Source organism: Podarcis filfolensis (assembly GCF_964270895.1).
Source record: "Podarcis filfolensis genome assembly, chromosome: 18".
Classification (NCBI taxonomy): domain Eukaryota; kingdom Metazoa; phylum Chordata; class Lepidosauria; order Squamata; family Lacertidae; genus Podarcis; species Podarcis filfolensis.
The window spans coordinates 10,326,762-10,351,444 of record NC_139622.1 but is presented as its reverse complement, the minus strand read 5'-3'; the positions used below and the strand labels follow the sequence as shown (position 1 = coordinate 10,351,444).

Here is a 24,683-nt window from a genome sequence, read left to right as displayed (position 1 = left end):
CGGGGATGGGCGGGGTGTAAAAAGCGCATTAAGGAACTTGTCAAGTTGAACTGTTCAGACTTGCTTAGGAAATATCTTGTTTGTCTCTCCATAATTTTCTCCCCTTTTTTTGGAGGAAAAAAGCTTTGGGGGCAGAAAAAAAAAACCCTTATCTATTTAGCTGCGCTTTTCTTTTTTAAGAAGCAGCTCTGAGGGAAGAATAAGAGAAGGGACTGGTTTTCTTCCTCCCCATTTCATTTTATATATATAGTGTTTTTTTTAATGTTCTGCATCATGAACAAAGTATTTGTTCTGTGCCTGTGGATTCTCCTCCGAGTGGATTCCCTCATGTGTGAGTACAGCCCTCCGGAATCTCTCCTGCGTAATTTCTAATCTATCTATCTGTTCGTTTATTTTATTCCTGGTGGGCAGATGGGCGCCTGGCGCTGCCGGAATTGCAATAGATGGGGGAATTAAGACTTGGGCGCCCGGAGGCGACGGTGACGGGCGCGTTTGTTTTCCTTTTCTTTGCGGAGCGGGGGCACAGGAAACCGTGGCTATTTAAATACTTTTTAAAAAGCAGCCTCTTCCACTTAAAAAACAAATAAATGCCCAACAGTCTTCTTTGGGAATGTGTGTCCTTATTTTTATTTAAGAGGGACACTGCGTAGTCCAGCTTGGGGAGGTGAAAAAGGCTTAATACCAGCCCTTATAATACCTGTTTTTAACAAGAAAATTGATTATTTTTTTGGGTCGTGGGGGGCTGGAGGGATGAATCTTAGCCGTGCCAGGCAAAAAGTCCCATAAATAAGAGATTGGAAGGGAAAGCGCCACCGGGAGTTTCGAAGCGCAGTGATTTTCTCTCTGCGTGAGAGAGAAAGCGCAATTTTTAAAGATCTTCTTCCCCTCTCTCCTTTAAAACGCCTCTAGGGATTAATTCCTTCCCCACCCCGGCTCCGAATCTCCCTCCCTCTCTCCTTCTTCCTCCTCCTCTTCCTTCTTCACTCCCTCTCTCAAAAATTACAAACCACCTTTCAGGGTAACTGCGCGTGGCAAACTTGGGCATGCGTTTTGGGGGTTGAGTGGGGATTAATTTAGGAAAAGAGGGGGGGTGTTGTCATGTGGGGAGGGGGGTCCGCCAAATCCAGGATCACCTCTTCCCCATCTCTTCCGCGAGCCCCCTCAGTGCTTGAATCTGATCTTCACCTCCAAAGACTCCACATCTCCGCTGTTCCAGCAGAGTTTGCTTTCTGGTTTGGTTTGTTTATTTTTTTATTTACTAGCACGGAATCCTCTCCCCCGCACGCTTCCCCCCCCCTTCCAAAAAAAAATGCATTAAAAAATAAATAAACCTAAGCATGCCAGTGGTTGGAAAAACCGGTAGGGAGGGGGGCATATTGAAAGACACCCCCCTCTCTTTTGCGTCTTTGTCCTCGTCAGGAAATTCACTTGCGTTAAGAGGAAAGTGAAGTCTTCCTTAATTTAGCTGTGCAGGCTGCGGGTGGCCAAGACAGGCCAGGGGTTTTGTGTGTTTGTGCTTTGTGTTTTGTGTGTTTTGACGCAGACACACACACATTGTTTTATTTATTATTTTTAACCCTTGGGAGAGGAGGTGAAGGGAGAAAGGATAGCACCAAAAATTGTGTGTGTCTGTGTCAAAGCCAGACAACAAAGGGAGTTGAGTTAAGCCTTCCCTCTTTTTAAATCAGGTGAAGAAAATGGTCTGTTTTTCACACACCAGAAAGTGTCAGGATAGGGACCCGCAAGCTGGTGCCCCAAACCTCAAAATCAAACCTGTTGCATGAACCAAACAAAGACCTCATTCCTCATGTCTTGGCAATAAAATTCTCTCCCTGATTTTTTTTGGGTTGGGGGAAAGAGTATCTAAAAACCCAAAACCCAACCCCGCCTCGTTACAACCCAGAAATATCGAATATTCTTCTTTTTTCCTTAAACCTGCTCTTTTTAAGCAATCACCTTCCACTTTGCGATTCATTTTCCCTCTCCCTCTTTCCGGCAAGAATAAAACTCCTTCGTGCAACCTTCATATATATAGTTTCTGCCAGTTACAAAACCCCTGCAAAAGGCACGTCCCATGACCTGTTCTTTATTCCTGTATAAGGGTGTGTAAAAAAATCCATATAACAGTACCCCCCCAAAAACAATATTTTTTTCAGGGAGGGGGGGCAGGATCTTGGAATGGAAGGTGGAAAATTGGCATCCACTTTTGCAGCCGAATCAAAATGGTTAATCAGTCTGGATAATTTTATTGCAGTCCATCAGAAGAGAACAAGTCCCTCTCCAAAACTTCCCAAAGCGATAATGACTAATGCACATTAAATCCTACCCTGCAATTTACCGTACACCCTCCAGAAGCCTTAGAGTATAAGAGAAAAAATCTACGCACCCGCCAAAGAATTCAAAACCCCAGAGAATCCCACAGGACTGAGATCTCTTGGTTGCTGTATCTCTCATATAATCCCCCAGACAGATCTCTAGGGGCAGCAAACTGCTGCGTCGCTCTTGATTTATCGTTTTTATACCTGAAACACTTTTATTTTCAGCGTTGCGTGCTTATAGAGAGACCTTTCGTCAAACCTCGCAGACCCCTGGGGCCAAAGTTTGTAGCAAAAAATGTCCTGTTTAAAAATATATACTCTGCACCTCATAATAAGAATATTAATAGCAATCCACACATCTCAACTTTCTGTAGGGCAATTCCGCACAGAGAGGGCAATTCTTTGCTTCCAGAATAATAATATAATTTTCCGGTAATGCGAGAGAATCAGTCTTCTTACTGCATAGCGGAGGATGCGAGATAATCCGCTGGATCCCCTAGGTTCAAAATAGTGGAGAATCTCCCTCTGTTCTTTGCGGTCCATGAAACATATATATTTATTGTTTGTTTGTTTTGGGGGGGTCATTGGTGTACGTACACAATGATTTACAGTAGTATATATATTTATTTTTCCCTAAGAGAAGGCCCTGCATTGATTGGAGTTTATGATGGCGGGAAACAATAGAGGAAAACGGAAGTTTGAGAAGGAAAATGAAGAATGCCTGTGTAAACCTTGCAAAGTTGGAAATGGCGAGATATCCCTACACGCCGAAAACAAGGGCAAATCTGTCCCGTATCCTCACACACACAAAAAACCATCCTGCTCCTTTGTCTTCAGAACAATGAGAAATCTTGATCAAAGTAAATTCTCTACAGCAAATTCTTCTTTTTAATCCCAATAATTAATGTTAGAAAGTCGTGAGGGTGGCCTTCTCTCATCCTCCAACTGTGGCCCGTTGCCAAATCACTCGGGTCTTTGCCAGAAATCTCTCCAAACGGGGGGGGGGGGGAGTTGCTTTAAAAGCCTTAAAAGCTTTATTTTAATTCTTTCTCCCACTGTTTTTTTAAAAAAAGGCCTAGATGGCCCTATTAAATTTCTGCAAGGAGGATTTTTCCCAGCCGTCGAAATTTGGCGTTTCGGTCCTCGAACTTTCTCTAGCTCGCAGAAAAGGAGAAAGTGGATTTTCCACACACACACACACACACACCAGACCCTTGAGGGTTGTAAACGCAAAATTTAGCTTTCGTTCTTGGAACGGATCTTGTCCGTCCCGCTCCAAAAAGACAAGAGGTGATACTCTTCGGTGGTTCAGGGAAGCACAGAAATGCTCCACTCCTGATACAGGAAGTTTACATTTCCTCTTCAGGGTGAGAGATTTCTCCAAGGAGGTGGTGGGGTTTTACCGCACACCCCCAGGAAAAAAAGGGTGCGATGGGCCAGTCCAGGCCAATAAAAACTCCTTGTCGCTGGTGGGACAGTCGCAACACAAAAACACACAGCTGAGAAGTTTGTTTGGGGGGGAAACACAGTTTCTGCACACGTACAAAGCGAGGATCTGGGGTGAAACTGAACACCGCAACAGTGCCGGGACAGAGCTACACCTGTGTCCGTCCGCAGCTGGGCCCTCTCTGGGGGATTTCGGCGAAAAGGCTCCCTTCCTTGACCCCCTCTGGGTGGCTCGGGGGGAGAGACCTGCTTGGCATGTAGAAGGCCTGAGGTTCGATTTCTGGCGTCTTGAGGTCGGGCCGGGAAAAGGCCTCCGTTCGAAAGCATTTATTCCCTTGAGGACTGGAGACTTGGTTCTTTTCAAAGGAAGGGCAAGAGGGAGGACACCTGCTTGGCATGTAGAAGACACCAGGTTTGATCTCTGGCGTCTTGAGGTCGGGCCGGGAAAAGGCCTCCATTTGAAAGCGTTTATTCCCTTGAGGACTGGAGACTTGGTTCCTTTCAAAGGAAGGGCAAGTGGGAGGACACCTGCTTGGCATGCAGAAGGCTCTGGGTTCAGTCTGCAGGTTTTTTTGCATGGTGCTACCAGCCAGTGCAGGCAATACTTTTTTGCAATCTCTCTGCCTGCACCCCTGGACAGATGCTACCAGCCAGTGGAGGCAATACTAAGCTGCAGGTCTGTCTTGGTAAAAGCAGTGCCTATGTTCCCAATAGTGATGCATGGAAGTGAGAGCTGGACCATCAAGAAGGCTGATTGCCGGAGAATGGATGCTTTTGAATTCTGGTGCCGGAGGAGACTCTTGAGAGTCCCATGGACTGCAAGAAGCTCAAACCTCTCCATTCTGAAGGAAATCAGCCCTGAGTGCTCACTGGAAGGACAGATCCTGAAGCTGAGGCTCCAAGACTTTGGCCACCTCAGGAGAAGAGAAGACTCCCTGGAAAAGACCCTGATGTTGGGAAAGATGGAGGGCACAAGGAGAAGGGGACGACGGAGGACAAGATGGTGGGACAGTGTTCTCGAAGCTACCAGCATGAGTTTGACCAAACTGCGGGAGGCAGTGGAAGACAGGAGGGCCTGGCATGCTCTGGTCCAGGGGGTCACGAAGAGTCGGACACCACTAAACAACAAACAACAAGAATGTTCCTGTTTATCCAGAACCATGAGCTAGGATCCTTATTTTTAAGGCCTTGAAGCAGGTGGAGGAAGGTCTCTTTTGCACGCAGAAGACTCCGGTTTCAATCCCCGTCGTCTCCAGATTCTTAGTTGAAAGAGCTGGAAAAGACAGGGCCTTTTCTGTGGTGGGTCCTCATTTGTGGAATGTATCCAGGATGTATTTTGCGGGGGCTTTTATTGTAATTTTAGTTGGTGGGATCTGTGGATGAAGGGCGGTATACAAATAATAATAATAGTAATAATTAGCCCTATGGAAAATCAATAATTTATGGCTTCCAGAAAGCTGAAATAACGACAAAGAAACAGATTAAAACATGCATCAAATTCAATCAATCAATCAATTAATAAATAATAATAATAACCCCTATGGAAAATCAGTAATTTATGTCTTCTGGAAAGTTGAAATAGCAACGGACTAGGAAACAGATTAAAAAGTACATCAAGTTTAATAATAATAATAATAATAATAATAATAATAATAATGTCTTTTCTCCAGGCCAGGACAATAAAAGTACCACCTTGAAAAAGTAAGAAGGTTGATATAACAAGAGCAAACAATGGAAATGTTTCAAGTGGGGTGTCAAAAGCAGCACAGAGATGAAGCCTGTTATCATGAGGCAGGGAGTTGCACAGGTTAATTTGGGTCTCCGCTCCCAAATTGCAAAATGCAGAACGTCTTGTAAGCTCTCTCTCTCTGAGGCCATAACCTCAATGTCTTCGGCCGGCCTTCCACCTCCTGACTTCAATTAGCGAGACGTCCAAACGAGCTTCCGTCGGGATTAGGTTTCTGCGACGCTGCCGTTTAGCCAGGGAAATGGAGACGTTGAACGTTGGGGGGGAGGAAACCCCAATAGTGACCCCTTGCCCCCTTAAATCCCACATTCTAGGAACTGACCACCGAACACCTGGAAATCCTCCGACTTAATCGAGATCACAAAGGCCGGATTAACTCCCCGGCCAAACCTGTGTCGAGTCCATAGCTGTCAACTCACAGATTTGCAAATAAGGGACCAGCAGCCTTGAAAATAAGGGACCAGCAGCCAAAATAAGGGACCTGCAGCCTCACCTGTTCCAGGCACTCCAGTCTTCCTGTCCCCCTGCAGTCTGGTCAAACTCATGCTGGTAGCTTCGAGAACACTGTCCAACCAACTTTGTAACCAGAGGTTCAACTGAATAGAATCTGAATCACATGCACCACAAGGCCTATGCAGCCTCAACTTAAGATGGCTCCCCGGCCTGGCTTTGCACTGCTAAGTTTGCAGCAGCACGTGCAAGAAAATGGCGTCCAGCATTCAAAAACCCCCTTGGCTTGCATTAACTAGCCACACACAAGGCATGCAAGCTCCACTCCCCAGTCGTTCCTAGACTTCTTATTGGGTGAGCAACACAGCCAAGCAACACAGTTGGAGCCTCCCTCCTCCCTGGCCGGCAGGGAGGGAGGGAGAGGAGCTGCTTCCTTTGAAATTTAAGGGACATCATTTAAGGGACATCTATCAATAAGGGACAGCAGCGGGACATGGCGCTGGAATAAGGGACTGTCCCTTCAAATAAGGGACACTTGACAGCTATGGTCGAGTCGGACATGGCAGACCTTGTCAGGTTGTCGTGCAATCCCTGGGGTCAGATCCGCAGAACTGCAATTTGGGAGCGGGGACCTTTATCGTGTTTCTCAAGAGCCGAGTCTCAGAAGGAGACCTTATTTCATTTTATTTTTAATTAATTTTTCCAAATTTATAACAAACATAACAAAAAAAACACATTACAATATAAAAAACAGACAAACAAACGTTTATCCTAACTATTAAAACCCCAATTTTGTTATCATTGTTAGATGACTACCTCAAATCCCCCTAGCTAACTAAGCCGCTTCTGGCGAACCAGAGCAGCACACGGAAACGCCGTTTGCCTTCCCGCCGGAGTGGTACCTATTTATCTACTTGCACTTTGACCTGCTTTTAAACTGCTAGGTGGGCAGGAGCAGGGACTGAGCAACGGGAGCTCACCCCGTCGCAGGGATTCGAACCGCCGACCTTCTGATCGGCAAGTCCTAGGCTCTGTGGTTTAACCCACAGCAGTTGTTGTTGAGTCGTTTAGTCATGTCCGCCTCTTCATGACCCCCTGGACCAGAGCACGCCAGGCCCTCCTGTCTTCTACTGCCTCCCACAGTTTGGTCAGACTCATGCTGGTCGCTTCGAGAACACTGTCCCCCCATCTCGTCCTCCGTCGTCCCCTTCTCCTTGTGCCCTCCATCTTTCCCAACATCAGGGTCTTTTCCAGGGAGTCTTCTCTTCTCCTGAGGTGGCCAAAGTCTTGGAGCCTCAGCTTCAGGATCTGTCCTTCCAGTGAGCACTCAGGGCTGATTTCCTTCTGAATGGAGAGGTTTGATCTTCTTGCAGTCCATGGGACTCTCAAGAGTCTCCTCCAGCACCAGAATTCAAAAGCATCCATTCTTTTGAACCCACAGCGGTTAGGGTTAGTCAAATCAGCTGAACTGAGTTCCGCCCAGTCACAAACACAAACGAACCGAAAAAGCCTCCGAAATAAAAACACAAAATGAATAGCAAAACCAAAAGAGCCTAATACAGTGGTACCTTGGTTCTCGAACTTAATCCGTTCCAGAAGTCCGTTTGACTTCCGAAATGTTCGGAAACCAAGGCGCGGCTTCTGATTGGCGCAGGTGCCCCGGAAACAATAGCCGACCGCCGCGTCGGACGATCGGCTTCCGAAAAACGTTCGGAAACCGGAACACTCACTTCTAGGTTTTCGGCGTTTGGTAACCAAGGCATTTGAGAACCAAGGTACCATTGCACTTTGCATCTAGGTGATGCGTGCGATTTTAAATCAATAAGTGCGTCAGATCAATACTTGAAAGGCACTCTTAAAAAACGCAAGCAGTCCGTTCATTCTCTTGGCTAGCACAATAAAATTACTTGGACTGGACTGGCAAACCGGCTGCAATCTGTCTTCCTTCCTTCCATCCGCCAAGCTCATAGATAATAAAATAAGAATATTTTCCCCGAAACATGTATTTGTTGGTTCAGAATCTGGCTGCTTTCCCCTTTTTAAAGGACTAGTCCAGCGCGATAAAAGCCGAAATAATAAAAGGGATGTCCGTCATGTTTTATAGAACTATAAACGTCCTGGGATTAGCGGACGTTTCCGTTCAAATAAACGCAGGGTTAAATATATGTGGCGAGGAAAGCTTTTGGAACTTGGGAGATTTTATAGATGCGTATAGTTTTAAGCCCATCAATGTTTTAAACCACTGGTTTTGGGGGATCTTATTTTTGTCTGTAAGCCGCCTAGAATCCCATCAGGAAAAAAGTGGGGAAGAATAATAATAATATTAATAATAATAATAATAATAATAATATTCTCTGCTGTTGCTTCTGGTGCAGCTTCCGAGAGATTTTTGTTTGAAAAATGACATTAAACACTCCTCGTTTCCTGTTCTTAATGCTTGCAATTTTTTAACGTTGCGAATTCTCGGCTCCTCAATCCAGCCCAGTTATACTCAAGAGTTAGGGTTGCTGTATTTCCGGACACAAAAGTTATTGACCTTTTTTTGGGCAGGGGGTCGTCAAAGTTCTTGAGCTCCCCTCCCCCCAGTTTTTGAGCAATTTTAAATGGCTGCCGAAAATTTCGTACGGACGCGACTTTCGGTTGCCGAATCCCGGGACATTCTGGGCGTACGGCGGCCCTACTCGGAGTAGACCCATTGAAAGGAGCAGGCTTACTGTAAGTTCGTCCTGTCCGCTGATTTTAGGGGGCCTAGCCCAGGAGGAGGGAACTGAGGGCCAACATTCCCTTCTCGGCGGTTTTCGGGGGCCACGTGTTATTGGTGGGCGGGGCCAGAAGGGACAGTGGGAGGAGCAAGATATGTTAATTTGCTCACTCATCCCTTTCTGCCCGGAAAAGCAAGAAGCAAATAAATCTAGAAAGCTTCCATATTATTCGATTTTTATTTAGCAGCTTGACTTCACCCCTAAAGGTGCGGTCCGTTGTCTCCCGATGGATGCCAATATTTTTATTACAGTGGTGCCCCGCAAGACGAACGCCTCGCAAGACGAAAAACCCGCTAGACGAAAGGGTTTTTCCGTTTTGGAGGCGCTTCGCAAAACGAATTTCCCTATGGGCTTCCTTCGCAAGACGAAAGCCCATAGGGAAATCTCCAGGACAGCGGGGAAGCGCAGCGCGTCTTCCCCACTGTCCTTGGACCTCCTCCGAAGGCTGGCGGTGGGACGGAGAGACCTTCTCCCCACGACAGCCTTCGGATGGCTGTCCTGAAGATTTGCGGTGGGAGGAGGGTTTTCCTTCCCACTGCCAACATTCAGAATGCTGTTCTGAATGTTGGCGGTGGGGAGGAAAAACCCTCCTCCCACGGCAAGCCCCGGGAACAGAGGAGAAGCGCTGCGCACCTTCCCCTCTGTTCCTGGACCTGTCCTGAAGGCTTGCGGTGGGGAGAAAAGCCCTTCTCCGCACCGCCAGCCTGGCAAGCAGTCTCCATAGGAACGCATTCATTGATTTTCAATGCATTCCTATGGGAAACCGTGCTTCGCAAGGCGAAAAACTCGCAAGAAGAAAAAACTTGCGGAACGAATTAATTTCGTCTTGCGAGGCACCACTGTATATCATTTACAGTATTGTTGATACGATTATTAAGGCTGGGGTGGTTCTGTTGGTAGCGCATGGAACTTCTCATCTAAGGGTTGTGGGTTCGAGATTACATGTTGGGCACAAGATTCTGAACTATGTCCCAGCCAACTCTGCGATTCTGCGATTCCAAAACTGCCCTTCTTTTGTCCTCAGCTGCCTTCTAAGCAATCAATGCACAACTGAAGACAATTTGAAAGCAGCTAAGAACACAAAAGCGGAAATTGCATTTACAGCGGCGCCTTGGTTCTCAAACTTAATCCGTTCCAGAAGCCTGTTCCAAAACCAAAGCGTTCCAAAACCAAGGCGCGCTTTCCCATAGAAAGCAATGCAAAACGGATTAATCCGTTCCAGACTTTTAAAAACAACCCCTGAACATGGATTTTACTAACGAGACCATCGATCCATAAAATGAAAGCGATAAACAATGTACTGCAGTCGCACGATCGATCCATCAGTAGCCGGACTGGGTTCCACACAGTCACAAAAACAAAAAAAGCTGCAAAAACGCAAAATAAATAGCAAAGACAGACAGACCTCAGCGATATACTCAAATCGGAAGTATAACATTCAAAACGGAGCACGTTTGGATTCCGAAAAAAGATTGCAAACTGAAACACTTCTGGGTTTGCAGTCTTTGGGTTCCAAGTTGTCTGAGTACCAAGGCGTTTGAGAACCAAGGCACCCCTGTAAAACCAAACGGATGCCCTTGCAAATAGACACTCGTGGTAAAAAGACCCAATTATCCAAACTGGGAAATCTCACCAGGACAAAAATGTCTTGAGATTGTGAATTGCAGGGGCCAGAACAGGGGCAGCCACACTAATAATAATAATAATAATAATAATAATAATAATAATAATTAATAATAATTAATAATAATAATAAAAAATCCTGCCTTTTCTCCAGGTCAGGGCTTAATCTGTGGCTTGCAGATAAAATACAAAAGCACAGATAAAACAGAAAAAAACTGCTTTATCCTTGTTGGGAACGTGGGCAGGGCCTTATCGGTGGTGGCTCCTCTCAGGCAACTTTGGAACTCTCTGCTTAGGGAAGCCGGACTGGCTCCTTCCTTGCTGTACTTTTGCCGGCCAATGAAGATTTTCTTCTTCCAACCAACTGCTTTTAAGGAAATAAAAACACGGTGATGTTTTTACAGCTGCATTTTCAACAGATTTTTTTTGCAATATTGCTCGGATTCCGTTATCGTTTGATTACTTGCCAACGACGATCTCTCATACGTTTTTAGCTTTTCACGTTTTATCCGTGCCGTGTTGCTTTGTGCAAGTGGACTTTGGTTCCCTGGTCTGGGGGGGAAAGGCGGTATAGGAATAATAATAATATTAATAATAATAATAATAATAATAATAATAATAATAATAATAATAATAATAATAATAATACAAGGAGGGTTAGAGGAGGGAAAGTTTGCAATTTCAATCGCTGCAATTCTGGTCTCCTCCAGCTGTTTTAAAAAATACCAATAATAAAAGAGAGAGAGAGAGAGAGAAAGAGGTGCCGTAAAAGCCAGCCATTCGAAAAAAGAAAAAGCAAATAAATGTCTCTGACACCTTGGAAATCTGGTTTCACTTCCCGGCATAACTTAACACCTGATCAGTAGGAGAAAATAAATAAAAATAGAAGGAGAAAGTGATAAAATCCTTCACAGGTATAGTGGGACTGAAACTCCCCATAATCTCTCCAGCGCAGCTCCAAGATTTTCCTCTCCCAGTGTGAAAATTTCACACCTTTCCCTTTTAAAACACATGTTTTTGGGGGTTCTTGCATCTGGGGGAAGGAAGGAAGGAAGGAAGGCTATGGGAGGAAAACAGCAGGCGTCTTCTGGACCACTGGGTTTTTTTTAGTTTCCACTAGCATTTAGAACGACGGGTGGAAAATTTGGGGTCCCCTACAGAGGGGCTCTCCATCTCCGCCGGCCTCGAAATCCCTCCGGAAAACAGATCCTGGAAAGATTTTGGCCTGCGTCTCAGATTTGTGTAGACTCCTCCGCTGTTTTCCTGCCCCATCCCTCCCCTTCTTCGCCAGGGACGGACGGACCTGACATCCTTTGGTAATTGCTGTGTTTTGGGGACGTCCTGTACTCTGTTGTTGTTGTTTAGTCATTTAGTCGTGTCCGCCTCTTTGTGATCCCCTGGACCAGAGCACACCAGGCCCTCCTGTCTTCCACTGCCTCCCCCAGTTTGGTCAAACTCATGCTGGTAGCTTCGAGAACACTGTCCCACCATCTCGTCCTCTGTCGTCCCCTTCTCCTTGTGCCCTCCATCTTTCCCAACATCAGGGTCTTTTCCAGGGAGTCTTCTCTTCTCCTGAGGTGGCCAAAGTATTGGAGCCTCAGCTTCAGGATCTGTCCTTCCAGTGAGCACTCAGGGCTGACTTCCTTCCGAATGGAGAGGTTGGATCTTCTTGCAGTCCATGGGACTCTCAAGAATCTCCTCCAGCACCACAATTCAAAAGCATCCATTCTTCGGTGATCAGCCTTCTTTATGGTCCAGCTCTCACTTCCTGGCTAGGGTTGCCATATTTTGAATAAAAAAGAGGACACAATGGCCAAGTTTTAACTGTGGATCGTTATGACGACTCTCGTTTTACCCATGAAAAAGAGGGTGCATCTGGGAGGGAAACCGGCAACCCCATGAGGACTGGAATCTTGCTTTGTTTTTAAGGGAAGAACCGCCACTCTGTATGGGCAGAGCTTTTGCTCCGTATGCGGAAAGCCCTGGGTTCAAAACCCGCCGTCCCCAGACAGGGTTGGCTTGAGGCTGCTCCCTGCCTGAAACCCTCGCAGGTCTGCTGCCAGCCCGTGTGGACAATACTAAACTGGATGTAACAATCGGAACAACTAAGGAGGAGGTTTTCCCCCTCTGCTGCTACGGACACTGAGCAGAATTCGTCTTGGCTCTCCACAGACGCAACCAATTACCTCAATATTTGGTTGCCCTTTCGCTGAGTGGGTCCAGATGTTGCGGGCCGTATTCCCACCAAAGGATCAATTAGCCTTGCAAAGGATCAGGGCATGAGGAGGTTGGGGGGGGGAGAGGAATCGGCGCTTTCCCTCCAGATGTTGTCGGACTCCGAGCGGCTGTGGAAGCTGGCATCCCGCAAGATCGAAAGAAACCTCTGTATGTTTACATCCTGCTGTTTCCTCCAAAGGGGACCAAGGTGGGCTGTGCGTTGCTCTCTCTCCCCCCCCATTTAACCCCCCCCCAACAATGCTGTGAGATAGGTTGGGCTGGGAGGCAGTGAACGGCCCCTGATACCACCCACATGATCTGGATTCGAACTCGTGTCTCTCCCAGGTCCTAGTCTGAAACACCATCCCCTTTCACCCTCCAGATGTTGATGGTTAACACTCGCACCCCACACTTGCGGGGTCATAGCTCAGGAACATCGCGAGGGCCAAAGGTTCCCCGCTTTTAATCTGGGGGGGCATCTTCAGTTGAAGATGCAGAGGGTTGAACTAGATGACCCTGGGTTTCCCTATCAAATCTACAATTCTATGATACTATGATCTCATTTTTGGGCGTCCAAGTATTAAGTATTATAAAAGGGACGCGGGTGGTGCTGTGGGTTAAACCACGGAGCCTAGGACTTGGCGATCGGAAGGTCGGCGGTTCGAATCCTCGCAATGATGGGGTGAGCTCCCATTGCTCGGTTCCTGCTCCTGCCAACCTAGCAGTTCGAAAGCACGTCAAAGTGCAAGTAGATCAATAGGTACTGCTCTGGCGGGAAGGTAAATGGCGTTTCCGTGCGCTGCTCTGGTTCGCCAGAAGCGGCTTAGTCATGCTGGCCACATGACCCGGAAACTGTACGCCGGCTCCCTCGGCCAGTAAAGCGAGATGAGCACTGCAACCCCAGAGTCGGCCACGACTGGACCTAACGGTCAGGGGTCCCTTTACCTTTAAGTATTAAGATTGCTGGAATAAATATCAACAACCTCAGATATGCAGATGACACAACTTTGAGGGCAGAAAGCGAGGAGGAATCGAAGAACCTCTTAATGAGGGTGAAAGAGGAGAGCGCAAAATATGATCTGAAGCTCAACATCAAAAAAACGAAGATCATGGCCACTGGGCCCATCACCTCCTGGCAAATAGAAGGGGAAGAAATGGAGGCAGTGAGAGATTTGACTTTCTTGGGCTCCATGATCACTGCAGATGGTGACAGCAGCCACGAAATTAAAAGACCCCTGCTTCTTGGGAGAAAAGCAATGACAAACCTGGACAGCATCTTAAAAAGTAGAGACATCACCTTGCCAACAAAGGTCCGTATAGTTAAAGCAATGGTTTTCCCAGTAGTGATGTATGGAAGTGAGAGCTGGACCATCAAGAAGGCTGATCGCCGAAGAATGGATGCTTTTGAATTCTGGTGCTGGAGGAGACTCTTGAGAGTCCCATGGACTGCAAGAAGATCCAACCTCTCCATTCGGAAGGAAATCAGCCCTGAGTGCTCACTGGAAGGACAGATCCTGAAGCTGAGGCTCCAAGACTTTGGCCACCTCATGAGAAGAGAAGACTCCCTGGAAAAGACCCTGGTGTTGGGAAAGCACGTTTGAAGAAGGCTGGGAAACATTGACTGAATATATGGGTGAAAATTATGTTCATTGAACATTAAGATAAACTCAGCAGCGTAAATAAGTTTTGATGGATGTAACAAGGGATTACTGAATGGTTTGGTTCATGTAAAATATGCGGCGATGGATGATATGCAGATGAAGAAGGGAAGCCATTGATTTAAGGTTGTTTAAATAAATATTTTGAAATGTAAATTATAAAATCATATATATATATATATATATATATATATATATATGAATATGAATATATATGAGAAAGGGGAAAACTTACTTTCAAAGTACGGTTTGGAATATTTATTTTATTTGATTTAATTTTATAATGAAATGATTTTAGAATGTTGTATTATTTTATTGTTAGCCGCCCTGAGCCCGGCTTCGGCTGGGTAGGGCGGGATATAAATTAAATTTATTATTATTATTATTATTACTGCTAATATTTGTTTGTTTATTATTATTAATCCAAGCCGTACATTTAAAGCACATTTAAAGTGCATATAATAAACACAATAAAAGAGGAGTAGTATTAATTCATTTATTTGGTAGAGCACGAGACGCTTCATCTCAGGGGTCGTGGGTTCGAATCCCAAGTTGGGTAAAAGATTCCTGCATTTAAGGGGGTTGGGCTGGATGACCCTCAGGGTCCCATTTAGCTCCAAAAGAACTCACCCTTCGCCAGCAGTCCCAAGGCGGGTTGCAACATTTTAAAATTTCAATCCCAGCAGTTGTTGTTTTTTTATTGTTTACAGCCAATGGCCATGGCGAGACCATATAAGCACAAATCACCGAGCGACAGAATTGAAGGCTTTGCGTACACCAGACCAAGACAAATCTACATTGTCCAGAATTTCAAAACACATCCCTTCTGGTCAGCATAATTCTGGGGTTTGGCACTTGTATTCCCCAAAAAGGTTGCCCTCATCTTCCTTGCGCCTAGTGCAAATATAACGTTTGTCGACATCTGCCAGAGCGGCAGATGTTAAAAAACATCTGGTTGACCTTCCGAAATCCAGAATTAAAGAACAAATTGCAGTCGCAGGAATAGGGCGTCTCCTGAGCTTTCGGTCAAGAGATCTTGTCTTTGTAAACCGCTCCGAGAAGTTCTCGTTTCGTTCTGGCAATCTGGCGAGGAACAAATCTCATGAAAGAGATACGTACTGTAGAATAGCGATGGAAACAATCTGCAAAGCGAGGGATGACCCGTACGTCCGAGAATGTCCTGGGATATGGCTTGGGAGCCGAGCAATAATATTTTATTATTTATACCCGGCCCATCTGGCTGGGTTTCCCCAGCCACCCTGGGCAGCTCCCAGCAGAATATTAAAAACACGGTAAAAGATCAAACGTTAAAAGCTTCCCTAAACAGGAATGCCTTGAGATGTCTTCTAAAAGTCAGATAGTTGTTTATTTCCTTGACATCTGACGGGAGGGCGTTCCACAGAGCAGGCGCCACCACCGAGAAGGCCCTCTGCCTGGTTCCCTGTAACTTCGCTTCTCGCAGGGAGGGAACTGCCAGAAGGCCCTCGGGAGATGGACCCAGGTGTCCGGGCTGGACGATGGGGGTGGAGACGCTCCTTCAAGGATACTGGGCCATTTAGGGCTTTCAAGGTCAGCACCAACACTTTGAATTGTGCTCGGAAACGTCCTGGGAGCCAATGTAGGTCTTTCAGGTCTGGTGTTATGTTGTCTCGGCGGCCGCTCCCAGTCCCCAGTCTAGCTGCCGCGTTCTGGATTAGTTGTAGTTTCCAGGTCACCTTCAAAGGTAGCCCCATGTAAAGCGCATTGCAGTAGTCCAAGCGGGAGATAACCAGAGCATGCACCACTCTGGCGAGACAGTCTGTGGGCAGGGAGGGTCTCATCCTGCGTCCCAGATGGAGCTGCCCTGGACACAGAACTGACCTGCACCTCCATGGACAGCTGTGAGTCCAGAATGACCCCCAGGCTGCGCACCTGGTCCTGATCTTCCTTGCCCAATTTTCTTTCTCTCTCTCTTCGCTCCTTTCCCTTGCAGACCCGGCCATCATCCTCCCCCAAGACCCGACTCTCCGCATCGGCTCCTCGCTCACGGCCAACTGTTCGGTTTCTGCCGACTCGAGCCTGCGAGCCGAAGACCTTTACTGGACTCTGAACGGCCGGCGGCTCCCGGCACAGACGTACAAGGTCCTCAGCGCCAACACCCTGGGGGTCACGATCTCTAACCTGAACGGATCGCAGCAGCAGTCGGGGGACAACCTGGTCTGCCACAGCAAGGAAGGCGGAGGCATTTTGGCCGGATCCTGTCTCTACGTAGGATGTACGTCTGGGGGAAAAAAATCTCCCCTCTCCTGCAACAAAATTTTGCAGTATAGCCAGCCAGCTGGCCTTGCCCATTTCTAGGCAACGCCATTCCGTTTCACCGTCCGGTGGGATCTTCAATGGCCGAGTTTGTGACCGTCTGCTTGCAGATGGGAGGGGGTTGTGGGGACCCCTAACATTTCCTTGTGTTTCTGCGAAATTTGGGACGCGGGTGGCGCTGTGGGTTAAACCAGAAGGTCAGCGGTTCGAATCCCCGCCATGACGGGGTGAGCTCCCGTTGCTCGGTCCCTGCTCCTGCCCACCTAGCAGTTCGAAAGCACATCAAAGTGCAAGTAGATAAATAGGTACCACTCCGGTGGGAAGGTAAACGGCGTTTCCGTGAGCTGCTCTGGTTCGCCAAAGGCGGCTCAGTCCTGCTGGCCACATGACCCGGAAGCTGTACGCCGGCTCCCTCGGCCAGTAAAGCGAGATGAGCGCCGCAACCCCAGAGTCGGCCACGACTGGACCTAATGGTCAGGGGTCCCTTTACCTTTCCCTTGATCTGGACACTGGACTTCTGTGGATGCAGCCTAGAATAGCATTCGCCTTTTTTGCTGCTGCATCACACTGTGAGCTCACGTTCCACTTGTGGTCCACTAACACCCCCAGATCCTTTCCCCATGTACTGTTAGTAAGCCAGAAGTCCGTCCCCTCCGTCTTTAAATTTGTGCACATGGTTCATACTGCCTAATTGCAGAACCTGACGTCTGCCCCTGTTGAAATCCATTTTGTTCTCCAGTCTCCATTTTGAATCCCAATTCTGCCTCCTGCCTTCTGATCACACAACCACCTCCAGATTCAACTTCTCCCATTGCCAGACCCATCAGCCCCCTTTTCCCACGCTAACACGCCCCGGCCGTTGATTCCCAGGCCTTTGGGTAATAAAAACGCATTGTGGTCTCCGGAGTTTCGTAGCAAGGCCTGCCATCGTTAGCCAAGGAAAAAGCTATTTCGGCGGGCGCTGCCAAATTGCAGTTGTCCAAATCAATATTCGTAAGATTTTTATCGCAAGCTATTTTTAAGAGCCTCCGCTCTGAAAGTTGGGAACCTCCGGCTGGGAAAAGGGAAACATTTTGCTCCAACACCCACCCTGCCGCAGCGACGCACAAACGCCCCGGTCCAAATCGTTGCTACCCAGAGGACATGGTTTAAACATTGAACATTGCGCTGGTGCCAAGCAAGAGAAGAGTTTCTGTTTTTCCCCAAAAAATGGGCTGTTCTTTTTCAAGAGCTGAGCATGTTTGTTTCCCTGTTAACATCATATTCTGATGACTTGCATCTCCCTGGTCCTGAATGGGGTCACTGTGCCCCTGAAGGACCAGGTGTGCAGCCTGGGAGTCATTTTGGACTCACAGCTGTCCATGGAGGCACAGGTCAATTCTGTGTCCAGGGCAGCTCCACTTGGTACGCAGGATGAGACCCTCCCTGCCCGCAGACTGTCTGGCCAGAGTGGTGCATGCTCTGGTTATCTCTCGCTTGGACTACTGCAATGCGCTCTACGTGGGGCTACCTTTGAAGGTGACCCAGAAACTGCAACTAATCAGAATGCGGCAGCTAGATTGGGGACTGGGAGCGGCTGCTGAGAACATATAACACCGGTCCTGAAAGACCTACATTGGCTCACAGGACGTTTCTGAGCACAATTCAAAGTGTAGGTGCTGACCTTGAAAGGCCTAAACGGCCCAGTATACCTGAAGGAGCGTCTCCACCCCCATTGTCCAGCCCGGACACCTGGGTCCATCTCCTGAGGGCCTTCTGGCAGTTCCCTCCCTGCGAGAAGCGAAGTTACAGGGAACCAGGCAGAGAGCCTTCTCGGTGGTGGCGCCCGCCCTGTGGAACACCCTCCCACCAGATGTCAAAGAAATAAACCACTATCTGACTTTTAGAAGACATCTGAAGGCAGCCCTGTTTAGGGAAGTGTTTGATGTTTTATCGTGATTTTAATATTCTATTGGGAGCTGTCCAGAGTGGCTGGGGAAACACAGCCAGATGGGCGGGGTATAAATACATCATCATCATTATTATTCTATATTTTCATCCTCTAGTGCCGCCAGAGAAACCGACGAACATCTCCTGCTGGTCCAAAAATCTAAAGGACCTCACCTGCAGGTGGACTCCTGGGACAGAGGGAGAGACTTACCTGCACACCAATTACACCCTGAAGTACAAATTGAGGTAAGATCCTGGTACGAGGAGGGGGCTTAGCCTGGCAAAGGATTGGAAGGTCTCTTTAAGCCCGACAGAGTGCAAATGTCTCCCAGGTGAAACAAAATCCAGGGATTAGTTAGATAAATCGAGTCGCTCTATCCGTGTCAGTTGGCCAGGATGCTAAATGCAGCCTCTGGGTTCAGAGGCAATCTATCTCTGAAGTGCCTGAGCTTTCTTATTTCCTCTTCCCTCCCAAACCACGTTCCTTTCATGCTGTGTCCATTGCAGGTATTAATATTTTGAAGCGACTGGATGCATATAAAAATGGACTTGATGCTAAATGCAGCCTCCGGGTTCAGAGACAGTCTATCTCTGAAATGCCCGAGCTTATTTCCTCTTTTTAATGTTGTAAAGGTAAAGGGACCCCTGACCATTAGGTCCAGTCATGACCGACTGGGGTCGCGGCGCTCATCTCGCTTTATTGGCTGAGGGAGCCGGCGTACAGCTTCCGGGTCATGTGGCCAGCAGGACTAAGCCGCTTCTGGCTCACCCCGTCGCGGGGATTCGAACCGCCGACCTTCTGATCGGAAAGTCCTAGGCTCTGTGGTTTAACCCACAGCGCCACCTGCGTCCCATGTTGTTGTTGTTTAGACGTTTAGTCATGTCTGCCTCTTTGTGACCCCCTGGACCAGAGCACGCCAGGCCCTCCTGTCTTCCACTGCCTCCCGCAGTTTGGTCAGACTCATGCTGGTAGCTTCGAGAACACTGTCCCACCATCTCGTCCTCTGTCGTCCCCTTCTCCTTGCACCCTCCATCTTTCCCAACATCAGGGTCTTTTCCAGGGAGTCTTGTCTTCGCATGAGGTGGCCAAAGTCTTGGAGCTTCAGCTTCAGGATCTGTCCTTCCAGTGAGCACTCAGGGCTGATTTCCTTCAGAATGGAGAGGTTTGATCTTCTTGCAGTCCATGGGACTCTCAAGAGTCTCCTCCAGCACCAGAATTCAAAAGCATCCGTTCTCCGGCCATCAGCCTTCTTGATGGTCCAGCTCTGACTTCCGTACATCACTACTGGGAAAACCATAGCTTTAACTATACGGACCTTTGTTGGCAAGGTGATGTCTCTGCTTTTTAAGATGCTATCTAGGTTTGTCCCAAGATTATCACAAAGTGATAATCATGCATAAATAAGATGCTGTCTAGGTTTGTCATTGCTTTTCTCCCAGGAAGCAGGCGTCTTTTAATTTCGTGGCTGCTGTCACCATCTGCTTTAATGTTGTACTTGGCTGCTATTGCCGTATCACATCCCACGACGACGGTATTCTGGCACTTCCCTCCTAGGTGGTACGGGCGAGACAACGTCTGCCGGGAATATCACACGGCCGGGCCCTACACCTGCCACATCCCAAAGGACCTGGCGCTCTTCACGCCCTACGAGATTTGGGTCGTAGCCACCAACCGGCTGGGGGAATCCACGTCCGACGTGGTCATGCTGGACATTGTGGACGTAGGTAAGGAAGTCCCGCGAGCTCTTTCTTCCAGAGACGGTGCTTCTGTTGCGGGTTATCGGCCGTTCGTTCCCAGAAAACTGTCTTAGTGAGTTTCTGCACGTAAAAAATGTGTGTTTTCCCTCTATCAGGAACAGGCAGAGAGAGAGAGAGAGAGAGAGAGAGAGAGAGAGAGAGAGAGAGAGAATTTTCTTTTAAAGGAGGACTATTTTCTCCCCCAGACAGTGGCTTGTTTTTGCCACTTATATTTTTATAGATGATAGATAGATAGATAGATGATAGATAGATAGATAGATATAGATAGATAGATAATAGATAGATAGATAGATGATAGATAGATAGATAGAGAGAGATGATAGATAGATGATAGATCGATAGATAGATGATAGATAGATAGATAGATAGATAGATAGATAGATAGATAGATGATAGATAGATGATATAGATGATAGATAGATAGATGATAGATAGATAGATAGATAGATAGATAGATAGATAGATAGATAGATGAGAGATAGATGAGAGATAGATATAGATAGATAGATAGATGATAGATAGAGATAGAGATAGATAGATAGAGATGATAGATAGATAGATAGATAGATAGATAGATAGATAGATAGATAGATAGATGATAGATAGATAGATAGATGATAGATAGATGATAGATGATAGATGATAGATAGAGAGAGAGAGAGAGAGAGAGAGAGAGAGAGAGAGATAGTTAGATATAGTTAGTTAGATATAGATAGATATAGTGGAGGAGAATCAGAGCAGATCTTTTCTTTCTTTTTTAAAGTTTTTTTAAAAAAGGAAACATAAAACATTTTCACAGAAGTTCTGTTGCTGGTGCAGGGCTGCGATCAGAAATCACTTACAAATCCTCCACTGTTTCAAATGTCATAACCGGGATATCAGGTTATGGGGGGGGGTGGAGATCAGAAGGAGGTCGAAGGGGATCCCTGGAGGAAATCTAGCCCAAGCCTCTGCAATGCTGGGATTACAGCTGGAGAGTCCCTGAACTGTCTGCCCGAAACTCTCCAAGGAAGGGAAGTTCCGCCACTTTCTACAATCGGCAAACAAGCTCTTGAGGTCAGAAATTTCTTCCTAAAATTCAGGGCGAATCTCCCTTCTTGACATTTAAACCGCTCAATTCTGGTCCTACATCTGAAGAAATATCGGGAAGCTTTTCCCCACGTTTGACATTTTATTTTATTTTTTAATATTTTGCTGGAAGCCGCCCAGAGCCCATGGGGAAACCCAGCCAGATGGGGGCTGGGTATAAACAATTAAAAATAATTAGAATAATTAGAACAACAACAACCGTCTGGAGTGGCTGGAGACAAGATTTCAGATATCTGAAGATGACTCCCATATCGTGTCTCACCCTCTGCCTTCTCCAGGTGGAAATCGCATGCAGATAACCCCGGCTAAATGCCGCTGGAGGCAAAATGTTATTTCGACGCATGGCTTTCCCATCGATTCCCAAGCCCGTAGCGCTGGAGAGGGTGCACCTCCACAGGCACATACCTCCACATGTGGTGGGAGTGTCCCAAAATCCAACTATTCTGGACAAGAGCCATACGAGAAATACGTAAAATAACTAAGCATCTATTAGACATCAGCCCAGAATTGGCCCTACTAAACATCTTCCAAGACAATAGTGCCCATTTACACCACAAAGAACTCATAACCCACCTACATTTAGCGGCCAGAAACACCATAACCAGACACTGGAGAGACCTGTCAGGAGTAAGCATGGACCAATGGTACCCAATAGTATGGGAAACAGCCCTACTAGAAAAATTAACCAATAAACCGAAACTGACACGGGGACAAACAGAAGAAGACGCCTTTACCCCGGTATGGCTCCCCTTTATCACATACACAGCCCAACAAGACAACGACAAGACTCCACCAACAGCATGCAAATCAATATGGCTAACCTGATCCAAAACACCCACCCACCCCACTCACACACGAAAACAAAGACCACCACAGCCAACCACAAACAAACAACCACACCCGAGGCCAACCCCAACCTCTCTCACCACCAAAGGAACACAAGTGAACAGCGCAAGCAACACTGACACCCAGCCCTACATACATTCAGCATAATAGAAACATCGCCACCCGACCCCCCCATCTTCCCCCCCTCCACCCCCAATGTCTCAACAAATGAAACTGATTTGTAAAAATATTACATGGAAAAAATACGAGGAACATTACACTCACTTCTGTAAAACAAGAAAATCTTTAATAAAAACAAAAAACAAAAACGAGAAGAAAATAAACCCACTTTCGCCGCCTTCCGCAGCGCAGTGATGTCAGCGCCGGGCACCTGTGACATCACGCGGAGGGGAGGCGATGACCTCATTAGCAGAGCCAGGAAATGTGAAGGGGGGAGAAACAGGGATTGTCTGGGGCGTCCCGGAGAGGAGAAGCAGGAAATATATTGTATGTGAGCGGAATTGGTCTCTTAATTTAATTAGGAGCTCTCTCTCCTGGATCGCACTCTCGCTTTCTGGCTCCTTCCAGACATCTGCTTCTCCTTAACCCTTTCCCTTTGTGCCTGGACCCCCGCCGAGGTCAGATCCTGCACGTGCGATCGCCGGGAGTTGCCTGCGGGCTGCGATGTGTAACGGCTGCCCCATAGGCGGGGGAGATATGTAGGTCCCAAGTCTGTGAGAAGCAAGGTTAATTCCCTTAAAAGGAAAAAAGCCCGTTCTGGAGATATCTTGCTTTCATTTGCAACAATTACACGGTACGGTATCTTTATTGTCATTGTCCCGTACAGAACAACGAAACTGAAAAGAACAACGAAATCGAACTATTAATTTTGGGGGGGGAGAATTTGCATTTATTAGAAAATAAAGAAAATATTTACACGGAGGAACGGAACCGTCTGAGCACTTTTTGAGCAATGGAAACTTAACGGTAACTCAGCAAGGCGAACTGTTCGGTCCACGTATTTTACAAGAATACAGTGGTCCCTCGGTTCTCAAACTTAATCCATTCGGGAAGTCCGTTCCAAAGCGTTCCAAAACCAAGACCCATAGAAAGGAATGCAGGACGGGTTAATCCGTTCCAGACTTTTAAATACAACCCCTAAAAAAGCAAATTAACGTGATTTTTTTGAAATGTACATTCAGGGGTTTTTTTCCTTTGAATTTTTCTGGGGCCCCCAAGAGAGTGGGGCCCTAATCTATAGCTTGTTTAGCTTATACGTAAATCTGGCAGTGCCTGTTGCGTTCCTCCGACAGTCACAACCGACCCGCCCTCAGACGTCCACGTCAACCGCGTCGGCGACCTCGAGGACCAGCTGAGTGTCCGCTGGAGTGCCCCTCCGGCCCTGAAGGACTTTCTCTTCCAAGCCAAGTACCAGATTCAGTACCGCGTAGAGGACAGCACCGAGTGGAAGGTGAGGGTCCCACTTGCCAGAGGGGGCCTGGCGCCCACGGAAAATCCTGGGGGGCAGTGGGAGGGGCATCCGAATGGGGGGCGGAGCCGGAGGCAGTGATGTGCGGAGAGAAGAGCCAATGGCGGGCAGTGCCAGCTAAAACCAAAATGTTTGGGGGCAAAAGCACACCCTCCAACTGTCCCGAATTTCCAGGGACGTCCCTGATTTAGAGAAGCTGCCCTGGTTTCTGATTTTATCCCGGAACGTCCCGCTTTTCATGGGAGAAATGTTGGAGGGGATGGAATAGGGCGTCCCTATTTTCAGGGGAGAAACATTGGAGGGGATGGAATAGGACGTGCCTATTTTCACTGGATAAACATTGGAGGGGATGGAATAGGACGGGATGCGGGTGGCGCTGTGGGTAAAATCTCAGTGCCTAGGACTTGCTGGTCGTATGGTTGGTGGTTCGAATCCCCGCAGCGGGGTGAGCTCCCGTCGTTCGGTCCCAGCTCCTGCCCACCTAGCAGTTCAAAAGCACTCTTAAGTGCAATTAGATAAATAGGGACCGCTTCATAGCGGGAACGTAAACGGCGTTTCCGTGTGCTGCGCTGGTGCTGGCTCGCCAGCTGCAGCTTCGTCACGCTGGCCACATGACCCGGAAGTGTCTTCGGACGGCGCCAGCTCACGGCCTCTAGAGTGAGATGAGCACGCCACCCTAGAGTTGGACATGACAGGCCCGTACGGGCAGGGGTACCTTTACCTTTACCTATTTTCACGGGACAAACGTTGGAGGGGATGGAATAAGACGTCCCTATTTTCAGGGGAGAAACGTTGGAGGGTACGGAATAGGACGTCCCTATTTTCAGGGGAGAAACGTTGGAGGGGATGGAATAGGACGTCCCTATTTTCAGGGGAGAGACGTTGGAGGGGATGGAATAGGACGTCCCTATTTTCAGGGGAGAAACGTTGGAGGGGATGGAATAGGACGTCCCTATTTTCAGGGGAGAAACGTTGGAGGGGATGCAATAGGACGTCCCTATTTTCAGGGGAGAAACGTTGGAGGGGATGGAATAGGATGTCCCTATTTCCAGGGGAGAAACGTTGGAGGGGATGGAA

The 24,683-nt window shown here is 47.5% G+C and overlaps 2 protein-coding genes across 3 annotated transcripts in view; both read left to right on the top strand.

Annotated features, from left to right (window-relative positions):
* The first annotated feature begins 64 nt into the window (after positions 1-64).
* CRLF1 (cytokine receptor like factor 1) overlaps positions 65-24,683 on the top strand; it is a 29,056-nt gene continuing 4,437 nt past the window's right edge. For both annotated transcript variants that reach the window (XM_083594784.1, XM_083594783.1), the window contains exons 1-5: positions 65-331; positions 16,194-16,475; positions 18,562-18,691; positions 20,001-20,170; positions 23,431-23,588. In XM_083594784.1, the coding sequence (XP_083450910.1) occupies positions 262-331; positions 16,194-16,475; positions 18,562-18,691; positions 20,001-20,170; positions 23,431-23,588 (810 nt within the window). In that variant the 5' untranslated portion in view covers positions 65-261. The remainder of the gene's footprint in view (positions 332-16,193; positions 16,476-18,561; positions 18,692-20,000; positions 20,171-23,430; positions 23,589-24,683) is intronic.
* LOC310753486 (uncharacterized protein) lies at positions 1,054-4,542 on the top strand. Its single transcript, XM_083594841.1, has 2 exons — positions 1,054-4,362; positions 4,424-4,542. The coding sequence occupies exons 1-2, from the start codon at positions 3,398-3,400 to the stop codon at positions 4,431-4,433; spliced, it is 975 nt and encodes a 324-aa protein (XP_083450967.1). The 5' UTR covers positions 1,054-3,397; the 3' UTR covers positions 4,434-4,542.

Excerpts from the sequence above, each read along its gene's own strand:
- LOC310753486 (XM_083594841.1), top strand. The coding sequence starts at position 3,398 with ATGGCCCTATTAAATTTCTGCAAGGAGGATTTTTCCCAGCCGTCGAAA.